Consider the following 22,090-nt stretch of genomic DNA (forward strand, 5'->3'; position numbering starts at 1 on the left):
TGTGGAACATTTCTATAATTTTCTAGGAAATGTTTGTCAAAAGGTGGAATTTTGAGAATCTTCTGTGGGTGCAGTTGTTAGGACTCTGAGTTTTTCCTCCAGGGAGCCTCAGTTGAGGAACTAACATCCTATAAGCTGTGGAGGGTGCCAAAAAAAAAAAAAGTTAGAAAGGAGATTATGAAATTGTAGAAAATGGTTAGTCTTGATGTCACAGGCGTAACTAATTTGTACCCACTCATTAAAGAATGGTTGATGTACATATCTGAGGGAAGCAGTCACCTCCTGCTAGGAAGCTGATGCCATATGGTGTTGACTGGCTGCTCCTGACTCCTATTACTCGGCCTCCCACCTTCTCCTCAGTACTGCCTGCCTTACTGAGCAATTCACTCCCTTCCACAGTAACTTCATTGCTTCCAACACAGAAGCTCTGTTCTGTGCTGGTTTCTAGCTGCATGGTGTAGTCAGAGTGGAAGCCACAGGAAGAGAGCCCAAGTGAGAGGAGAGTTCTTGCCTGGAGAATCCCAGGGATGGGGGAGCCTGGTGGGCTGCTGTCTATGGAGTCACACAGAGTCGGACACGACTGAAGCGACTTAGCAGCAGCAGCAGAAATTCCAAAACCTCTGAATCCCAGCTCTGCTATTTACCAACAATGTGACTCTGAAAAATCTCACAAACATAACAGGTCAGTTTCCTCATCTTTAATATGGGGACAATAAGAGTAGTTTTCACAGGATTACTGTTTGGATTCAATGAGTCCATATCACACAAGAGGCATCACTGCGCTCCTGGCAGAAATCATTAGGACCGTGAGAATCACAGAGTGGCTGCCCTCAGGGAGGAAACAGGACAGCTGCTCGGAGACAGTGACTGGAGGGCAGCATGGAAAGGTGCTGGCCCCCGACAAAGGTATTTTCTTTTCACCTTGGGTGCTAGTTTCATAGTGTTTTCAGTGTGAGAACTTTCCTTTGCTGTATGTTGAAGAGCATTCCAATTTCTGGGTTTCATATCTCTAAAAGCACTCCTATGAGTTCATAAAGAGCTCTTTGAGAAAGATGAATTAGTAGAAAATGCTTAGAGATATCATAACAATCCAGAAAATCAAACACATGCAGAGGCAGGAAGGAAAGAGCAGGCAGTCTGAAATGTATTTCTGCCCTCCAGTCCTACGCTGTAAAGGTTGGATCCTAGTTATCTTTTCAATAAAGTCCCTTGTCCATACTTGCTGGCAATGTCACCTCTTGGAGCCTCTGCATTGCTGCTGCTGCTGCTAAGTCACTTCAGTCATGTCCGATTCTGTGCGAACCCATAGATGGCAGTCCACTAGGCTCCTCTGCCCCTGGGATTCTCCAGGCAAGAACACTGGAGTGGGTTGTCATTTTCTTCTCCAATGCATGAAAGTAAAAAGTGAAAGGGAAGTCACTCGGTTGTGCCTGACTCTTAGCAACCCCATGGACTGCGGCCTACCAGGCTCCTCTGTCCATGGGATTTTCCAGGCAAGAGTACTAGAGTGGGGTGCCACTGCCCTCTCCGCATTGCTACTGAAAGGCAAAACCCAACAAAGAGTTCAGAAACCAATTGTTACCCTTCTCATACTAAAGATGTGAGAAACATTATTAATGAATGAAGTGTGATTTTCTGAAACCCCCAGGGGACTCACACCTAGGGGCACCTTCCAGGATTGCTGCTGCTAGTGCCCTTGTCCCCACGGCAAGCCCCTGCTGACCCACCTCCACAGGAGACTCCACCTTTAGCAGGTAGGTCTGCTTCAGTCTCCTGTGGGGTCACTGCTGCTCAGTTCCCCTGCATCTTGGTGCTCGCAAGATTTTGTTTGTCCCCTTTGAGAATGGAGTCTCTCTTCCACTCAGTATTGTGGAAAACTTGTAATCAAATGTCGCTGGCCTTTAGAGTCAGATTTCCTGGGGATTCCCAGGCCCTTTGCTGGATTTGCAGACCTGGAAGACTGACGTGAGTCTTAGATCCTTCACAACAGTGAGAGAACTTTTTTGGTTGTATTGTTTTCCAGTTTGTTGGTTTCCCAACGGGCAGGTATGGGATTTATTTTTATTGTGCTTGAGCACCTCCTACCATCTCATTATAATTTTTTTTTTGTCTTTGGACATGGGGCACCTCCTACCATCTCATAATTTCTTGTCTTTGGACATGGGGTACCTTTTTTGGGTGGGCTCCAGAGTCCTCCTGTGGATGGTTTTTAACAGCTCCTTGAGAATTCAGTGCTCTTGCAGGAGATGTGCCCCCAGCCACAGAGGCATGGGGAAGGCAGTCTTGTGCTCCTTGTAGAGCTGTAGTCCTGGGATTCAGTTTCACTGAAGTGCTGAGTTTGGCGATTCCTGATCTCTAGGAGGATGGCAATGGTGATGATCACCATTCTCCAGGGCTGGAGAACATCACCCTCTGTATCATCAGGGAAGGGGTTGGCATCTGGTGAGCTTGGCGATGCTGCAGATGTTGGGCTGTGCCAGCCTTTATCCAGCTGTTCCCAACACCTTCCTGCAAATAAGATCTTTAAATAGGGCAGAATTGTCATTTTCTGCACTTTTGTCAATATTATTTTCATGGAGAAACTTTTCCCTTGTATTCTGGGCATCAGAGAATGTCACAGCTTCGATGATTCTTTTGTGTTATTACACTGGAAATGAAATATACTCATGGAAACATCTCAATCAAAAAGGAGATATTCATCTATATGAGTCAACTCAGCTTGAAATAAAAACCCGAGGCTCAATCTAACTCTCTTTTTAGTCTAAAAGAAAACTCAGAGGTGTGACTACATAGTCTATTTTGATAGTTTAAATTGCACAAAATAAATTTAGGCACAACTTTCTGCATTTCCTTTTTAAGGTCTAATGCATAAGGTTTGAACTCTTCCACAGTGATTTACAGGACCATAGTCCTCATTTTCTGATGGTCCACAGATAACAGTCTGATAGATAGACTGCCTAATGAACTATGGAATGAGGTTCGTGACATTGTACAGGAGGCAGGGATCAAGACCATCCCCATGGAAAAGAAATGAAAAAAAGCAAAATGGCTGTCTGGGGAGGCCTTACAAATAGCTGTGAAAAGAAGAGAAGCAAAAAACAAAGGAGAAAAGGAAAGATATAAGCATCTGAATGCAGAATTCCAAAGAATAGCAGGAAGAGACAAGAAAGCCTTCTTCAGTGATCAATGCAAAGAAATAGAGGAAAAGAACAGAATGAGAAAGACTAGAGATCTCTTCAAGAAAATTAGAGATACCAAGGGAACATTTCGTGCAAAGATGGGCTCGATAAAGGACAGAAATGGTATCGACCTAACAGAAGCAGAAGATATTAAGAAGAGGTGGCAAGAATACACAGAAGAACTATACAAAAAAGATCTTCATGACCCAGATAATCACGATGGTGTGATCACTCACCTAGAGCCAGACATCCTGGAATGTGAAGTCAAGTGGGCTTTAGAAAGCATCACTATGAACAAAGCTAGTGGAGGTGATGGCATTCCAGTTGAGCTATTTCAAATCCTGAAAGATGATGCTGTGAAAGTGCTGCACTCAATATGCCAGCAAATTGGGAAAACTCAGCAGTGGCCACAGGACTGGAAAAGATCAGTTTTCATTCTAGTCCCTAAGAAAGGCAATGCCAAAGAATGCTCAAACTACCACACAATTGTACTCATCTCACACGCTAGTAAAGTCATGCTCAAAATTCTCCAAGTCAGGCTTCAGCAATACGTGAACCGTGAACTTTCAGATGTTCAAGTTGGTTTTAGAAAAGACAGAGGAACCAGAGATCAAATTGCCAACATCTGCTGGATCATGGAAAAAGCAAGAGAGTTCCAGAAAAACATCTATTTGTGCTTTATTGACTATGCCAAAGCCTTTGACTGTGTGGATCACAATAAACTGTGGAAAATTCTGAGAGAGATGGGAATACCAGACCACCTGACCTGCCTCTTGAGAAATCTGTATGCAGGTCAGGAAGCAACAGTTAGAACTGGACATGGACCAACAGACTGGTTCCAAATAGGAAAAGGAGTATGTCAAGGCTGTATATTGCCACCCTGCTTATTTAACTTCTATGCAGAGTACATCAGGATTGCCGGGAGAAATATCAATAACCTCAGATATGCAGATGACACCACCGTTATGGCAGAAAGTGAAGAGGAACTAAAAAGCCTCTTGATGAAAGTGAAATAGGAGAGTGAAAAAGTTGGCTTAAAGCTCAACATTCAGAAAATGAAGATCATGGCATCCGGTCCCATCACATCATGGGAAATAGTTGGGGAAACAGTGTCAGACTTTTTTTGGGGGGGGTGGGGGGCTCCAGAATCACTGCAGATGGTGATTGCAGCCATGAAATTAAATGACACTTACTCCTTGGAAGAAAAGTTATGACCAACCTACATAGCATATTCAAAAGCAGACACATTACTTTGCCAACTAAAGTCTGTCTAGTCAAGGCTATGATTTTTCCAGTAGTCATGTATGGGTGTGAGAGTTGGACTGTGAAGAAGGCTGAGCGCTGAAGAATGGATGCTTTTGAATTGTGGTGTTGGAGAACACTCTTGAGAGTCCCTTGGACTGCAAGGAGATCCAACCAGTCCATTCTGAAGGAGATCAGCCCTGGGATTTCTTTGGAAGGAATGATGCTAAAGCTGAAACTCCAGTATTTTGGCCACCTCATGCGAAAAGTTGACTCATTGGAAAAGACTATGATGCTGGGAGGGATTGGGGGCAGGAGGAGAAGGGGACAACAGAGGATGAGATGGCTGGATGGCATCACTGACTCGATGGACGTGAGTCTGAGTGAACTCCGGGAGTTGGTGATGGACAGGGAGGCCTGGTGTGCTGTAATTCATGGGGTTGCAAAGAGTCAGACATGACTGAGTGACTGAACTGAACTGAACTGAACTGAATACTGAACATGGGTTAATTCACAGTTTCTTTATTCTGTCACCAAAGTGTGCTGACCGCACACACATGTGACAATGTGCTTGATGATGTGCATTCCAGAACAGTCAGGCACAAATGGTGACTGCCCTCCTGGGAGCAGGGAAGAGGACATCAAAGCAGGATGAGGAGGAAGGAGGCAGCACGTGCTCAGAGCAGCTGAGGGCCAGTACTCAGAGCTGATGAAGAAGAGGGAGGGAGCAGCAGGAAGTTCTATTCTCACACAACCTGGGGCTCCTGAGTGTAGCCGTTCCAGACTCTCACTTCCTCTTCTAAAAGATGACGACAACTTTAGTAGCAGCCACAGAGGACATTCGTTACTTCAAATAATACAGTTTGAAAATTAGGCTGAGAATATGAAACTTAGTGAATGATAACAGTCTTTCATACCAGTATAACCGATTCAGTTCAGTTCAGTTCAGTCGCTCAGTCATGTTTGACTCTTTGTGACCCCATGAGCCCCAGCATGCCAGGCCTCCCTGTCCATCACCAACTCCCAGAGTCCACCCAAACCCATGTCCATTGTGTCGGTGATGCCATCCAGCCATCTCATCCTCTGTCGTCCCTTTCTCCTCCTGCCCTCAATCTTTCCCAGCATCAGAGTCTTTTCAAATGAGTCAGCTGTCTCCACATCAGGTGGCAAAGTATTGGAGTTTCAGCTTCAACATCAGTCCCTCCAATGAACACCCAGGACTGATCTCCTTTAGGATGGACTGGCTGGATCTGTCTCTCTCCTTTTCGTTTCCCTCTTTTATCCTCCTGGCCACCTCTGTCTACTTTCTCCCTCTCCAAGGGACTCTCAAGAGACTTCTACAACATCACAGTTCAAAAGCATCAATTCTTCTGTGCTCAGCTTTCTTTATAGTCCAACTGTCACATCCATACATGACCACTGGAGAAACCATAGCTGTGCAAGGAGATCCAACCAGTCCCTTCTAAAGGAGATCAGTCCTGGGTGTTCTTTGGAAGGAATGATGCTAAAGCTGAAACTCCAGTACTTTGGCCACCTCATGTGAAGAGTTGACTCATTGGAAAAGACTCTGATGCTGGGAGGGATTGGGGGCAGGAGGAGACGACAGAGGATGAGATGGATGGATGGCATTACCGACTCGATGGATGTGAGTTTGAGTGAACTCTGGGAGTTGGTGATGGACAGGGAGGCCTGACATGCTGCAATTCATGAGGTCACAAAGAGTCGGACATGACTGAGCGACTGAACTGAGCTGAACTGACTAGACAGACCTTTGTTGGTAAAGTAATGTCTCTGCTTTTTAATATGCTGTCTAGGTTGGTCATAACTTTCCTTCCAAGGAGTAAGTGTCTTTTAATTTCATGGCTGCAATCACCATCTGCAGTGATTTTGGAGCCCAGGAAAATAAAGTCAACCACTCTTTCCACTGTTTCCCTACCTATTTCCCATGAAGTGATGGGACCAGATGCCATGATCTTTGTTTTCTGAATGTTGAGCTTTAAGCCAACTTTTTCACTCTCCTCTTTCACTTTCATCAAGAGGCTCTTTAGTTCTTCTTCACTTTTTGCCATAAGGGTGGTGTCATCTGCATATCTGAAGTTATTGATATTTCTACCCGCAGTCTTGATTTCAGCTTGTGCTTCCTCCAGCCCATCGTTTCTCATGATGCATATAACTAATAGTAACCTCTATACTCCACTCTCAGTCCAACCAAGAGAAGTTTTGCCTGCAAATCTCTTAACACTGCCAAGGGTCTGCATGTTGAGACTCAAGTATTAATTCTAGGAGAGGGACTGCCTGCATGGCTCTGAAGGAGCCCAGGAGCCCACGTTTCCTCCCTTTTGATCAGTGCCTGGTACATTATGGAGGGAAATACCACAGTACTTTAAGTTCTTTGCAGAGAAACTGATTCTAGGAAAGTTGTCTAATAAAATACAATTGCTCTGCTAATAAATGAGATAATAAGCAGTCCCTTTCCTCAGTCTCAGTATGTTTTAGACAACCTCTGATGCACTTTTAAAGCTACAGATTATGTTATACTTCAAAATCATACTGAGAGAAAAAGAAATCAGATTTAACATTAGGAAATTTTTTGTAAAGAAATTTTTTTTTTCTAGAAGAAAAAAAATGGGGGGGCGGCAGTCCTAAGATGGTGGAGGAATAGGACGGGGAGACCACTTTCTCCCTCACAAATTCATCAAAAGAACATTTCAACGCTGAGTAAATTCCACAAAACAACTTCTGAATGCTGGCAGAGGACATCAGGCACCCAGAAAAGCAGATCATTGTTTTCAGAAACAGGTAGGAAAAAATATAAAAGACAAAAAAGGAGACAAAGGAGGCAGGGAGGGAGCTGCGTCCCAGGAAGGGAATCTTAAGAAGAGAGGTTCCCAAACACCAGGAAACACTCTCACTGCCGAGTCTGTGGTGACCCTTGGAAGCACAGAGGGCAACATAACAGGAAGGAAAAATAAATAAATAATTAAAACCAACAGATTACAAGCCCAACAGTAACTCCCCCAGCAGAGAAGCAGTGCAGACGCCTGCATCCACCACTAGCAAGTGCAGGCTGGGCAGGGAGGCGCAGGAGGCACGGGCTGCAGTGCTTTGTAAGATACGGGCCGGAACGCCCCACGGGTAACCAGAGCGAACTAACTTGGGCTAGCAAACCAGACTGTGGGATAGCTACCACGCAAAAAGCTCAAACATAGGACACCACCAGGACCGCGCACAGAACAAAGGATGGAACAGAAATAGCCGGCTGCAGACCATCCCCCTCCGGTGACAGGCAGCCAGAGCCTGGAAGGGGGCAATCGCAGCCCAAGAGAGACATTACCTACCAAAATGCAAGCAGGCTTCTTTGCTAACTAAGACTTATGGGGGTTCTGGACAGTCATCATCCGCCTGAGAAGGGACGCCAGCGATACACCCAGAAAACTGAGCAGCAGAGACGGGAAGGCGGTAAGTCGCAGCGACTGCACTCGCCAAACACTTGAGCTACTCGGACCTGGGAAGGGCACAAAACGCAGGCCCAACTGAATCTGTGCCTCTGAGGGCTACCTGAGCGGCTTAGACAGGGGAGGTGCACGCAGCCTAGGGCCGGCCTCAGACGGTTTCCGGAGGAACAATGTAGAGCCTGAGCGGTGTGCGCCACAAGCAGGGGGAGGCCCAGCAGAGCTGAGACACTGCGAGCACACGCCAGTGTTATTTGTTTGCAGCATCCCTCCCTCCCCACAGCGTGACTGAACAAGTGAGCCTAAAAAAAATAATAATAAGTGTCCACCACTGCTCTCCCCCGCCCCGCCCCCACCCCCACCCCCGCCGCCCCACCGTGTCAGGGCGGAAATCAGACACTGAAGAGACCAGCAAACAGAAGAAGTTGAACAGAGGGAACCGCCTTGGAAGTGACCCCACACTGCCCACAACACCAGTGAAAGACCCAGATATATCTTTACTATTTTTACGATCATTCTTTTTGTTGTTGTTGTTGTTGATATTGTTGTGTGATTGTTTTTTCTTTTTCTTCTTCTTTTTTTAAAACTTTTAAAATTTTAAGTCCTCTATTTCTCCTTTAATTTATATTTTTATAACCTACTATTTTCCAAAAAAAAATAAAAGACCCTATTTTTAAAGCAAATGCCGTATATACTCTTTTTGTGGTTGTTGTTCTTAAATAATTCTTGTGGCTTTTTTTTCTTTTTTTTCTTCTCCTTCTTCTTTTCTTTAATATTGTATTTTTGAAAATCCAACCTCTACTCTAGATTTTTAATCTTTGCTTTTTGGTATTTGTTGTCAATTTTGTACATTAAAAAACCCAAACTTCACTACCCAATTGTACCTGAGAGCGAGATTACTGGCTTGACCACTCTCTCCTCCTTTGGACTTTCCTTTTTCTCCACCAGGTTGTCTCTGTCTCCTCCCTCTCCCTTCTCTTCTCTACCCAACTCTCTGAATCTCTGTGTGTTCCAGCCAGTGGAGAACACTTAGGGAACTGGTTACTGGCTGGATCTGTCTCTCTCCTTTTCATTTCCCTCCTTTATCCTCCTGGCCACCTCTGTCTACTTCCTCCCTCTCCTCTTCCCTGTATAACTCCGTGAACACCTCTGAGTGGTCCAGACTGTTGAGTGCACATAAAGAAGTGATTACTGGCTAGCTTGTTCTCTCCCCTTTTGATCCCACCTCATCTCATTCCAGTCACCTCTAACTACCCCCTCCCTCTTTTCTTCTCTTCTCCATGTAACTCAGTGAACCTCTCTGGGTGTCCCTCGATGTGGAGAAACCTTTCATCTTTAACCTAGATGTTTTATCATTGGTGCTATATAGATGGAGAAGTCTTGAGGCTACTGTAAAAATAAAACTGAAAACCAAAAGCAGGAGGCTCAAGTCCAAATCCTGAGAACATCAGAGAACTCCTGAATCCAGGGAACATTAATCAATAGGAGCTCATCAAACATCTCCATACCTACACTGAAACCAAGCACCACCCAAGGGCCAACAAGTTCCAGAGAAGACATACCACGCAAATTCTCCAGCAACACAGGAACACACGCCTGAGCTTCAATATACAGGCAGCTGAAAGTTACTCCAAAACCATTGACATCTCATAACCCATTACTGGTCACTTCATTGCACTCCAGGGAGAAGAAATCCAGCTCCACCCACCAGAACTCCAACACAAGCCTCCCTAACCAAGAAACCTTGACAAGCCACTGATACAACCCCACCCACAGTGAGGAAACTCCATAATAAAGAGAACTCCACAAATTCCCAGAGTATACAAAGGCCACCCCAAAGTCAGCAATATAACCAAGATGAAGAGACAGAGGAATACCCAGCAGGTAAAGGAACAGGAGAAATGCCCACCAAACCAAACAATAGAGGAAGAGATAGGGAATCTACCTGAGAAAGAATTCTGAATGTTGATAGTGAAAATGATCCAAAATCTTGAAATCAAAATGGAATCACAGATAAATAGCCTGGAGACAAGGATTGGAAGATGCAAGAAAGGTTTAACAAGGATCTAGAAGAAATAAAAAAGAGTTAATATATAATGAATAATGCAATAAATGAGATCAGAAACACTCTAGGGGCAACAAATAGTAGAAAAACGGAGGCAGAAGATAGGATTAGTGAAATAGAAGATAGAATGGTAGAAATAAATGAATCAGAGAGGAAAAAAGAAAATGAATTAAAAGAAATGAAGACAATCTCAGAGACCTCCAGGACAATATGAAACGCTCCAACATTTGAATTATAGGAGTCCCAGAAGAAGAAGATAAAAAGAAAGACCATGAGAAAATACTTGAGGAGATAATAGTCGAAAACTTCCCTAAAATGGGGAAGGAAATAATCACCCAAGTCCAAGAAACCCAGAGAGTTCCAAACAGGATAAACCCAAGGCGAAACACCCCAAGACACATATTAGTCAAATTAACAAAGATCAAACACAAAGACAAATATTAAAAGCAGCAAGGGAAAAATAACAAATAACACACAAGGGGATTCCCATTAGGATAACTGCAGATCTTTCAATAGAAACGCTTCAGGCCAGGTGGGAATGGCAAGACATACTTAAAATGATGAAAGAAAATAACCTACAGCCCAGATTACTGTACCCAGCAAGGATCTCATTCAAATATGAAGGAGAAATCAAAAGCTTTACAGACAAGCAAAAGCTGAAAGAATTCAGCACCACCAAACCAGCCCTCCAACAAATGCTAAAGGATATTCTCTAGACAGGAAACACAAAAAGGGAGTATAAACCCGAACCCAAAACAGTAAAGTAAACGGCAATGGGATCAAACTTATCAATAATTACCTTAAACGTAAATGGGTTGAATGCCCCAACCAAAAGGCAAAGTCTGGCTGACTGGATACAAAAACAAGATCCCTACATATGCTGCCTACAAGAGACCCACCTCAAAACAAGGGACACATACAGACTGAAAGTGAAGGGCTGGAAAAAGATATTCCACGCAAATAGAGACCAAAAGAAAGCAGGAGTAGCTATACTCATATCCTATAAAATAGACTTTAAAACAAAGGCTGTGAAAAGAGACAAAGAAGGAAACTACATAAGGATCAAAGGATCAATCCAAGAAGATATAACAATTATAAATATATATGCACCCAACATAGGAGCACCGCAATATGTAAGACAAATGATAACAAGTATGAAAGGGGAAATTAACAGTAACACAATAATAGTGGGAGACTTTAATACCCCACTCACACCTATGGACAGATCAACTAAACAGAAAATTAACAAAGAAACGCAAACTTTAAATGATACAATAGACCAGTTAGATCTAATTGATATCTATAGGACATTTCACCCCAAAACAATGAATTTCACCTTTTTCTCAAGTGCGCATGGAAACTTTTCCAGGATAGATCACATCCTGGGCCATAAATCTAAACTTGATAAATTCAAAAAAATCGAAATCATTCCAAGCATCTTCTCTGACCATAATGCATTAATATTAGATCTCAATTACAAGAGAAAAACTATTAAAAATTCCAACATATAGAGGCTGAACAACACGCTACTGAATAACCAATAAATCACAGAAGAAATCAAAAAAGAAATCAAAATATGCATAGAAACGAATGAAAATGAAAACACAACAACCCAAAACCTGTGGGACACTATAAAAGCAGTGCTAAGACGAAAGTTCATAGCAATACAGGCATACCTCAAGAAACAAGAAAAAAGTCAAATAAATAACCTAACTCTACACCTAAAGCAACTAGAAAAGGAAGAATTGGAGAACCCCAGAGTTAGTAGAAGGAAAGAAATCTTAAAAATTAGGGCAGAAATAAGTGCAAAAGAAACAAAAGAGACCATAGCAAAAATCAACAAAGCCAAAAGCTGGTTCTTTGAAAAGATAAATAAAATTGACAAACCATTAGCCAGACTTATCAAGAAACAAAGAGAGAAAAATCAAATCAACAAAATTAGAAATGAAAATGGAGAGATCACAACAGACAACACAGAGATACAAAGGATCATAAGAGACTACTATCAGCAATTATATACCAATAAAATGGACAACATGGAAGAAACGGACAAATTCTTAGAAAAGTACAACTTTCCAAAACTAAACCAGGAAGAAATAGAAAATCTTAACAGACCCATCACAAGCACGGAAATTGAAAGGTAATCAGAAATCTTCCAGCAAACAAAAGCCCAGGTCCAGATGGCTTCACAGCTGAATTCTACGAAAAAATTTCGAGAAGAGCTAACACCTATCCTACTCAAACTCTTCCAGAAAATTGCAGAGGAAGGTAAACTTCCAAACTCATTCTATGAGGCCACCATCACCCTAATACCAAAACCTGACAAAGATGCCACAAAAAAAGAAAACTACAGGCCAATATCACGGATGAACATAGATGCAAAAATACTCAACAAAATTCTAGGACTCAGAATCCAACAACAAATTAAAAAGATCATATACCATGACCAAGTGGGCTTTATCCCAGGGATGCAAGGATTATTCAATATCTGCAAATAAATCAATGTAATTCACCACATTAGCAAATTGAAAAACAAAAGCCATATGATTATCTCAATAGATGCAGAGAAAGCCTTTGACAAAATTCAACATCCATTTACGATAAAAACTCTCCAGAAAGCAGGAATAGAAGGAACATACCTCAACATAATAAAAACTATATATAACAAACCCACAGCAAACATTATCCTCAATGGTGAAAAATTGAAAGCATTTCCCCTAAAGTCAGGAACAAGACAAGGGTGCCCACTTTCACCGCTACTATTCAACATAGTTCTGGAAGTTTTGGCCACAGCAATCAGAGCAGAAAAAGAAATAAAAGGAATCCAAATTGGAAAAGAAGTAAAACTCTCACTGTTTGCAGATGACATGATCCTCTACATAGAAAACCCTAAAGACTCCACCAGAAAATTACTAGAGCTAATCAATGAATGTAGTAAAGTTTCAGGATATAAAATCAACACACAGAAATCCCTTGCATTCCGGTACACTAATAATGAGAAAGTAGAAAAAGAAATTAAGGAAACAATTCCATTCACCATTGCAACGAAAAGAATAAAATACTTCGGAATATATCTACCTAAAGAAACTAAAGACCTAGATATAGAAAATTATAAAACGCTAATGAAAGAAATCAAAGAGGACACTAATAGATGGAGAAATATACCATGTTCCTGGATCAGAAGAATCAATATAGTGAAAATGAGTATACTACCCAAAGCAATCTACAGATTCAATGCAATCCCTATCAAGCTACCAGCAGTATTTTTCACAGAGCTAGAACAAATAATTTCACAATTCGTATGGAAATACAAAAAACCTTGAATAGCCAAAGCAATCTTGAGAAAGAAGAATGGAACTGGAGGAATCAACTTGCCTGACTTCAGGCTCTATTACAAAGCCACAGTCATCAAGACAGTATGGTACTGGCACAAAGACAGAAATATAGATCAATGGAACAAAACAGAAAGCCCAGAGATAAATCCACACACCGATGGACACCTTATCTTCAACAAAGGAGGCAAGAATATACAATGGATTAAAGACAATCTCTTTAACAAGTGGTGCTGGGAAAACCGGTCAACCACTTGTAAAAGAATGAAACTAGATCATTTTCTAACACCACACACAAAAATAAACTCAAATGGATTAAGGATCTAAATGTAAGACCAGAAATTATAAAACTGCTAGAGGAGAACATAGGCAAAACGCTCTCCGACATAAATCACAGCAGGATCCTCTATGATCCACCTCCCAGAATACTGGAAATAAAAGCAAAAATAAACAAATGGGATCTAATTAAAATTAAAAGCTTCTGCACAACAAAGGAAACTATAAGCAAGGTGAAAAGACAGCCTTCGGAATGGGAGAAAATAATAGCAAATGAAGCCCCTGACAAACAACTAATCTCAAAAATATACAAGCAACTTATGCAGCTCAATTCCAGAAAAATAAACGACCCAATCAAAAAATGGGCCAAAGAACTAAATAGACATTTCTCCAAAGAAGACATATGGATGGCTAACAAACACATGAAAAGATGCTCAACATCACTCATTATCAGAGAAATGCAAATCAAAGCCACAATGAGGTACCATTTCACACCAGTCAGAATGGCAGTGATCCAAAAGTCTGCAAGCAATAAATGCTGGAGAGGGTGTGGAGAAAAGGGAACCCTCTTACACTGTTGGTGGTAATGCAAACTAGTACAGCCACTATGGACAACAGTGTGGAGATTCCTTAAAAAAAGGCAAACAGAAGTGCCTTATGACCCAGCAATCCCACTGCTGGGCGTACTCACCGAGGAAACCAGAATTGAAAGAGACACATGTACCCCAATGTTAATCGCAGCACTGTTTATAATAGCCAGGACATGGAAACAACCTAGATGTCCATCAGCATTTGAATGGATAAGAAACCGGTGGTACATATACACAATGGAGTATTACTCAGCCACTAAAGAGAATACATTTGAATCAGTTCTAATGAGATGGATGAAACTGGAGCCGATTATACAGAGTGAAGTAAGGCAGAAAGAAAAACACCAATACAGTATACTAACACATATATATGGAATTTAGAAAGATGGTAATGATAACCCTGTATGCGAGACAGCAAAAGAGACACAGATGTATAGAACGGACTTTTAGACTCTGAGGGAGAGGGAGAGGGTGGGATGATTTGGGAGAATGGCATTTAAACATGTATACTATCATGTAAGAAACGAATCGCCAGTCTATGTTCGATACAGGATACAGGATGCTTGGGGCTGGTGCACGGGGATGATCCAGAGAGATGTTATGGGGTGGGAGGTGGGAGGGGGGTTCAGGATACGGAACTCATGTATACCCATGGCAGATTCATGTCAATGTATGGCAAAACCAATACAGTATTGTAAAGTAAAATAAAGTAAAAAAAAAAAAAAAAAAAAGAATGTAATCAATCTGATTTCAGTATTGACCATTTGGTGATGTCCATGTGTAGAGTCTTCTGTGTTTTTGGAAGAGTGTGTTTGCTATGAGCAGTGAGTTCTCTTGGCAAAACTCTATTAGCCTTTGTCCTGCTTCCTTCTGAACTCCAAGGCCAAATTCGTCTATTATTCCAGGTATTTTTTTACTTCCTACTTTTGCATTCCAGTCCCGTATAATGAAAAGGACATCTTTTGGGGGTGTTAGTTCTAGAAAGTTTTGTAGGTCTTCATAGAACTGTTCAACTTCAGCTTCTTCAGCATTACTGGTTGAGGTATAGACTTGAATTACTGTGATACTGAACGGTTGGAAATGAACAGAGGTCATTCTGTCATTTTGGGGATTGCATCCAAGTACTACATCTCAGACTCTTTTGTTGACTATGATGGCTATTCCATTTCTTCTAAGGGATTCTTGCTCACAATAGTAGATATAATGGTCATCTGAGTCAAATTCACCCATTCCAGTCCTTTTTAGTTCACTGAATCCTAAAATGTCAATCTTCCCTCTTGCCATCTCGTTTTACCACTTTTAATTTGCTCATCCACTTCCAATAGATGAGGTTATGAGGAGGGATTCCTTAAGCATGGGAGTATTGTCTTTATGAGACTCACAAGACACTTTACTTCCTCTTTCCTCTCCACCATGGAAGGACAGAGAGAAGCTGGCAGTTTGCAACCCAAAAGAGGTTTCTCACCAGAACTCAACCCTGCTGGTACACTGATCTCACACTTCAGCCCCCACCATTCTGACAAACTTCTATCACTGATGAGCCACCCAGTCTTTGGGATCTTGTTAGAGCAGCCTGAATTAAGACACAGGGCATGGCACATTTAGCTCCTGCAATACACTAGTTGAAGCTGTACGTAAATATTTCATGTTCAAAGCACCCATGACAGAGAAGAAATTGTCATGTGTAATTATTCTCAGTCACCTTCTTAACAAAAAGAACTGATAATCTGTGCTCACAAATAAAGACCATAGAGTCTGGATCAAACAGAGAGGAATGATGGCCCATCTTAAAGACATTAAAAGTATTTTGAGAGGAAAAAAAAACATCAAGAAATATGAGGCAACAGGAAAGAATGCTCTGCCTTCATGTTCCTCCTAGGGGATAATGGGAAAATATACTCAAAATAATTTTTAATTTTTTTAATTGTATTTTTTTAAGGCATTTAATCTTTTAGCCAATTGTTCCGTATCCATGGCTTGGTCCAGATATTTGCATCAGCCAATCTTTTAATCAGTAACAAGTCAGAGAGGGGGAATGACATTAACCAATTTGCTTAACTTCACGTATCAGTAAGAGTCAGTAAATTTCAGCATCTTGACAATTAAAATATTTTCCCTTAATTCCTGAGTTTTCCTGCATCTTTTGGTTCCATGTTCTAAATTACTTTTCTTTTCTTTTCTTTTCTTTTCTTACTATCTGTGATAGGCCAAGAAGATTTTTTAAAATTTAGTCTGCGCAGGGATAAATATTCTTAAAACAGGAAATCACAGCTCCCCAGTCCTTGGCCCTGGTGGTGGCCACCCTCTGACTCACCCCCCAGGGCATCCCAGACACCTTCCAGAGGTCCCATCACCACTGCCAGATTCCCCTGTCTCTGAGCTGTCGCTGGATCACACCAGAAAGGATCCGAATCTGTAAAATAGACTCCAACTTGCTGTCTCCCTACCTGAAACCCCTCAATAAGTGGAATCCTTCCTGGAAAATAAAGCACAAAACTCTAGGGATGGCTCGGAAAATGCAAGGTTCCATGCTTCCAACCAGAGAACACTGTTGCTGGCACGGCTATGACAAGGTTCCCTGTAAAAAAGAAAGGTTTTTCCCCTGACAGTAAGTCAGTACAAGAGGCTCACTGAGGATGCTATGCCCTGGTTGTCTGCAGAGCCCAGAACTGCAAACTCTCCCAAGTGGGCATTTCCCAAAGGAACCCAAGAAAAAGACCTTCTCCCTCCTGCAGCTGCCTGGAGAAGCTTACCATTCAGGGTTCAATGGAAGGAAATCTTACTGTTATTTTTGAGCCACTAAATCCTGTCTGACTCTTTGCAACCCCATGGACTGCAGCACACCAGGATTCCCTGTCCTTCACTATCTCCTGGAGTTTGCTCAAATTCATAACCACTGAGTTGGTGATGCCATCCAACCGTCTCATCCTCTGTCGCCCCCTTCTCCTCCTGCCCTCAATCTTCCACAGCATCAGGGTCTTTTCCAGTGAGTTGGTTCTGTACATCAGATGGCCAAAATATAGGGCTTCCCTGATAGCTCAAATGGTGAAGAATGTACCTGCAATGCGGGGGACCCGAGTTTGATCTCTGGGTTGGGAAGACCCCTGGAGAAGGGAATGGCAACCTACTCCAGTATTCTTGCCTGGAGAATTCTATGGACAGGAGAGCAACTGGCTGGCTAGAGTCCATGTGGTCACAAAGATCAGACACGACTGAGCAATTAACACTTATTCATTGGAGTTTCTGGCCAACAGGAGGGTCCTGATGCTCCTGCGACAACTGAAGAGGGTCTCCCCTTCCTCCTGCCTGCAGGACAGAAAAGACTTCACATTCACCCAGGTGCTGAGTGGCAGCCAGTTGCAGAAGGCTCAAGCCATCTCTGTGCTCCACGAGGTGATCCAGCACACCTTCCAGCTCTTCAGCACAGAGGGCTCAGCTGCCGCATGGGACCAGAGGCTCCTGGACAAGCTCTGCACTGCTCTGGATCAGCAGCTCACTGACCTGCAAGCCTGTCTCAGGCAGGAGGAGGGGCTGCGAGGGGCTCCCCTGCTCAAGGAGGACTCCAGCCTGGCTGTGAGGAAATACTTCCACAGAGTCACTCTCTATCTGCAAGAGAAGGGACACAGCCCTTGTGCCTGGGAGGTTGTCAGAGCAGAAGTCATGAGAGCCTTCTCTTCCTCAACAAACTTGCAGGAGAGATTCAGGAGCAAGGACTGACACACACCTGGTTCAACACGGAAATGATTCTCATGGACCAACAGACCACCCTTACTCCTGTGGTGCTATGTCAAGGACTCTCATTTCTGCTGTCATCATGGCCTGAATTGATTCAGTTTGTCAAAGGTTTTCAGGAAGATTAAAGCATAACATGTTCTACTCTACAGGAACTACTCCCTCACAGATACTCAAGCTGATCTATCTGCTTATTTATCTACATGGACATTTATCTACTTTAATATTTATTTATCTATTTATATTTACTAAAATTATTTTGTTGATATAATATTATGTATGTATACTTAAGAGAAAATACATATTTTGTATTTAGTCAGCTTATAATTTTTCTTATCATTAAATTTTTACTATTAAAAAACATCCTTTGCTTTTTTCTTTAAAAAAGAAACACCAAGCTGAATTGCACAACTTGATTAAAGAATTTATTTTACAAGTCCTTGACCCATTTTTTTAATATGCAGATTAGAATGAAAAATACACTTCCTTTAGCCAGGTTGCGTGTTGCCCTCAAGACCTAGATATAGACATAACTAATTCAATCATTTTTGTAACTTTGATTTCTTTAAAAGGAAATTATATCAAATCAATAATCAGTTAATGCATATTAAAATGTTAACTATTTTAAAAATAGTACTAATTAGTAGCAGAAATGAATATCAGTTAGGTTGAGTTCTACAATAAAAGGGAGAAAATTGGAATACTGCCAGTAGAATATGGACCAAGCTGTGGAGGATATAAAAAGTTAACTACTATAGGTAATTAGTAAACATATCACTGCAAATGCCCATTGGATATTGGAGATGGCAATTTACAAGCAATTCCATTAAATATAAAGCATGGAACAGAAAAACTGATCAAATCGGAAAAGAGTATAAAATGAGAAAAGGACTTAAAATTGAGTCCTATGACCTCAATCTTAAAAGGGAGGGAACACCACAAAGGATTCTTGTCAACTGAAAGAATACTGGCAACATGACTGCTGGGAGTTCAGTTTTTTGGGTGGACTTACTGAGGATTCTAGCCAAGAGGAGAGAGTCTACGCAGCTCTGAGGAACTGCTTCAAGGTTTTAGAGGGGGTCAGTATATAAATGTGAGTGTGGTAAAGGGGTTGCATGCCATCACTTGGTAGAAGGTGGCTGAGAGTCAGCAGGAACAGGCATCTCCATGAATGATTGTAGTGCTCTTCTACCTATGAGAAGTTGCAAAAACGGTTCATAACTTTTTCTCAGGAAAATTATCTGACTCTCTGCTGGTCTGTTGTGTTAGTTTCCCAGAGCACAGAGTGCCTCTTTCCTGATCTCCACCCTGAACTTCTATCAGAGCCTGCTGGAGGCCAGGGGACACAATGGGTAATGACTTCATTCCTGTAGAACAAGATGCCAAGTGACGTTTTAGCTGTCATCTTAGAGGAGAAAAGTCAGAGTTTATGTGGCTAGAAATTGATGCTCTTCCTTTGTTCTTAAACTCATGAGAAAAGTCAAGAATTTAAAATACAAAGATCCCAGGGGTCAGCTCTTATAGGGTTAATAAAGTGAGTTTACTATATCTCATTGAAGAAATCACTCATAAAATCTTAGATTTACCGCCTCATGGCTTGTGGGATGTCATTTTTCATACCAGGGACTGAATTCAGGTCACAGTGTGAAAGGGGCAGATCCTCACCTGTAGGAAAGTCCCTCATTTATTTATTTTTTTCATCTAGCAGAAAAATCTATTCCCCTCTAACTACCCAATAGCAATTTTGTCTGTTCTGATTAGACCTTAAAGAGATTTCTCTAGACTTAAGACCAGCTCCCTTACTGCCCTACAGGGGGCTTAAGGGCTTTTGTCATTTCATTTTCCTCCTTCAACTTATTTTGTTGGTTTCCCAGTATCATGTTCATGTGAACCCTTCACTCTTTTTAATGGGCTTGTTCAGACAAATCATTGTAAAGCTCCTTTGTATTTGGCACATTGGGAATAATTCAATGCTCCAGATTGATATTTCTCTCCAGTTGTATAAATGGTGTGATCCAAATAGGGTTAATGAGAGAACTGAGTTAATATCTTAAAGAGCTTAAAATGGCAAGTCCATTAGTAGCAAACAAAATTCAGTTATTACTTTTTAATATTATGATTACTATTACTCAGATTAACACAAGGATCTTTGGAATTATCTGATTCCGTTTTATTTAATTCCAGCTTTCACAAAGCATCTTCTCATTGTTGAGCGGATCTATCACCAGGACAGATGCTCAGCAAGGCTGGTCCCCACGATTCTGCCAGAGAGGGTTAGTGTTCACCAGCTGAGGCTCTGCTTCTCAGTTCCTTGTGAGCTGATGGGTGTGACTTCTTCCTTCTCTCCTGAAACTGATCTTACATGGATTAAATGAAAGAAAAATGAGGCCACTGACCTTGCAAAGCAAAGAGCAGTCAACTGACCCAGAACTTTTCCTTCATTGAGTTTCTGGCAGACCCAGCTCTGTCCCAGGCTTTCTGTTGTTCATACTGGCCTCATCCTTCCCCTCTGCCTCAGCATGTCCCCAGCTGTGCTGCACTGAAGTTTGCTAACTCAGAATACATCATTGTGTCAGGGGAAAGCCACTTCCCTTTTTTCATATTCATGACATTCAGATTGACATTGGTTTTCTTTTGGTCTACATTGGTTTTCTCATCTCGAATTTTACTTTCTAGGAAAGTTGCAAAGAAAAACAAAAAAATCTAAAGCCTTGAAAATGATAGAGTACAGCCCCTCTGGCTTTCTTTACTTCCTTTTATTGTTCTCACCTCATCATGAATTAGGACTAGAGCAGGAGCAGTGAGACTCATCTTGTCCAGTATGTCAATATAAATTAAAACAACTTCAACTGAAGAATCACCCACAAGCAAAGGACGAAGGCTATTTCCCTCGACTGAGTAGCATGAGTCTCTCTGCCCTGCATTCTCAGAGGAAGACAGAGACACAGGAACAAAGAAGCCCAGTGGAATCAACTGACTGAAGGAGCAACTGAAGCTCACTAGGTTCTGTGACATAAACTTCTGATGAGAGACAGCAACACCACTGAATCTCATTCCTCCAACTCAGAAACTTTGAACATCACACGTGTTCAAAAAATTAAGAGAGTTGAACGATAAAATCTACACTTGGTAAAATGAAATTATCTCTCTACTAAAGGTAAAATAATGGCAGTTGGATAATTCCTCTGTCTACTTGCACAAATGCATCCTACTCTCAGCATGTGGGCAATACTGACACTTAGGACACTTGGGGATATGGGCCAGGAGAAGAGAGGTCACCACTGGGAACTCGGGTCCTTCACACAAACATTCCAGAGGAGAAGGTGGGGGTTTAGGAAGACCATCTATTTTCCCAACAAGTAAACAAGCCCTCCACAGAAAGGAGATTTTTCGCATCCTCAGGCTGTGGTGAGTCTGTCTGCAGGGAGGGAGTCCAGCAGGTGAGCAAGGGGACTCTGTCACCCAGAGGACAGGGGGTATGTGATCTCTCCCTGTGAGTGAGGTGCTGCTGGGGAAACACAATCATCCTGGAATTAGTCTCCTCACCCATGTTCCCTGACAAGAACCAGGATTCTTCTGCGGGTATTGGCCCAGCCAGTGAAGGACAACAGGTCTCCAGTATGGAAATGGTGAAAAGAAAGCGTCATGTCTGCAATAGTCCTGACTCCATGGTTCCCTGAAGCACAAACACATGGACCTGCAGGAACGGGTTCTAGAAGGAAGAGAAACATGGGGGGAGCTCATGGACTCATAATATTCAGAATCTTCTCTAAATCAAAAACTAAAGACAAACATCATTTATTTCAAAGAGCTTAATTACCAGAGTGAACTGGTAAATATTTTATAAATACAGAAATATAGAGCTGAGGGAGCCTGGTTTCCTATGTAAAGTAAGAGGGAAAAGTGGAGCCTAAGATCAGGGCTGCAGATGTGTTCATGGACAAGAGGAAAGCAACATTTACGCATGAGAGACAAAAAGCAATAATGTATGTAACTACACACATACATCACTCCTGAGTTAAGAAAAAGACCTTTCTCATTTGATTGATAAATATCCATTTGGATGGGCACATAGGAAGTTATTGGGAAATACACAAAAGTAATAGTTTATATTGATGTCATCTTATTTGATCATATTGTGAATACATAAATGAAAATCAAAAAAGGGAGTAAAAGTGTAGAGAAATGACTAGAAAATGAAAACTACCATGTTCCCTATTTA

General features: G+C 41.9%; 1 protein-coding gene across 1 annotated transcript; it reads left to right on the forward strand.

The window, feature by feature from the left end:
• The first annotated feature begins 749 nt into the window (after positions 1-749).
• Positions 750-17,853, forward strand: LOC128052697 (interferon alpha-1-like). Its single transcript, XM_052645261.1, has 2 exons — positions 750-906; positions 17,354-17,853. The coding sequence occupies exons 1-2, from the start codon at positions 750-752 to the stop codon at positions 17,851-17,853; spliced, it is 657 nt and encodes a 218-aa protein (XP_052501221.1).
• Positions 17,854-22,090: the final 4,237 nt, after the last annotated feature.

This window comes from Budorcas taxicolor, chromosome 8, assembly GCF_023091745.1.
Source record: "Budorcas taxicolor isolate Tak-1 chromosome 8, Takin1.1, whole genome shotgun sequence".
Taxonomy (NCBI): Eukaryota; Metazoa; Chordata; class Mammalia; order Artiodactyla; family Bovidae; genus Budorcas; species Budorcas taxicolor.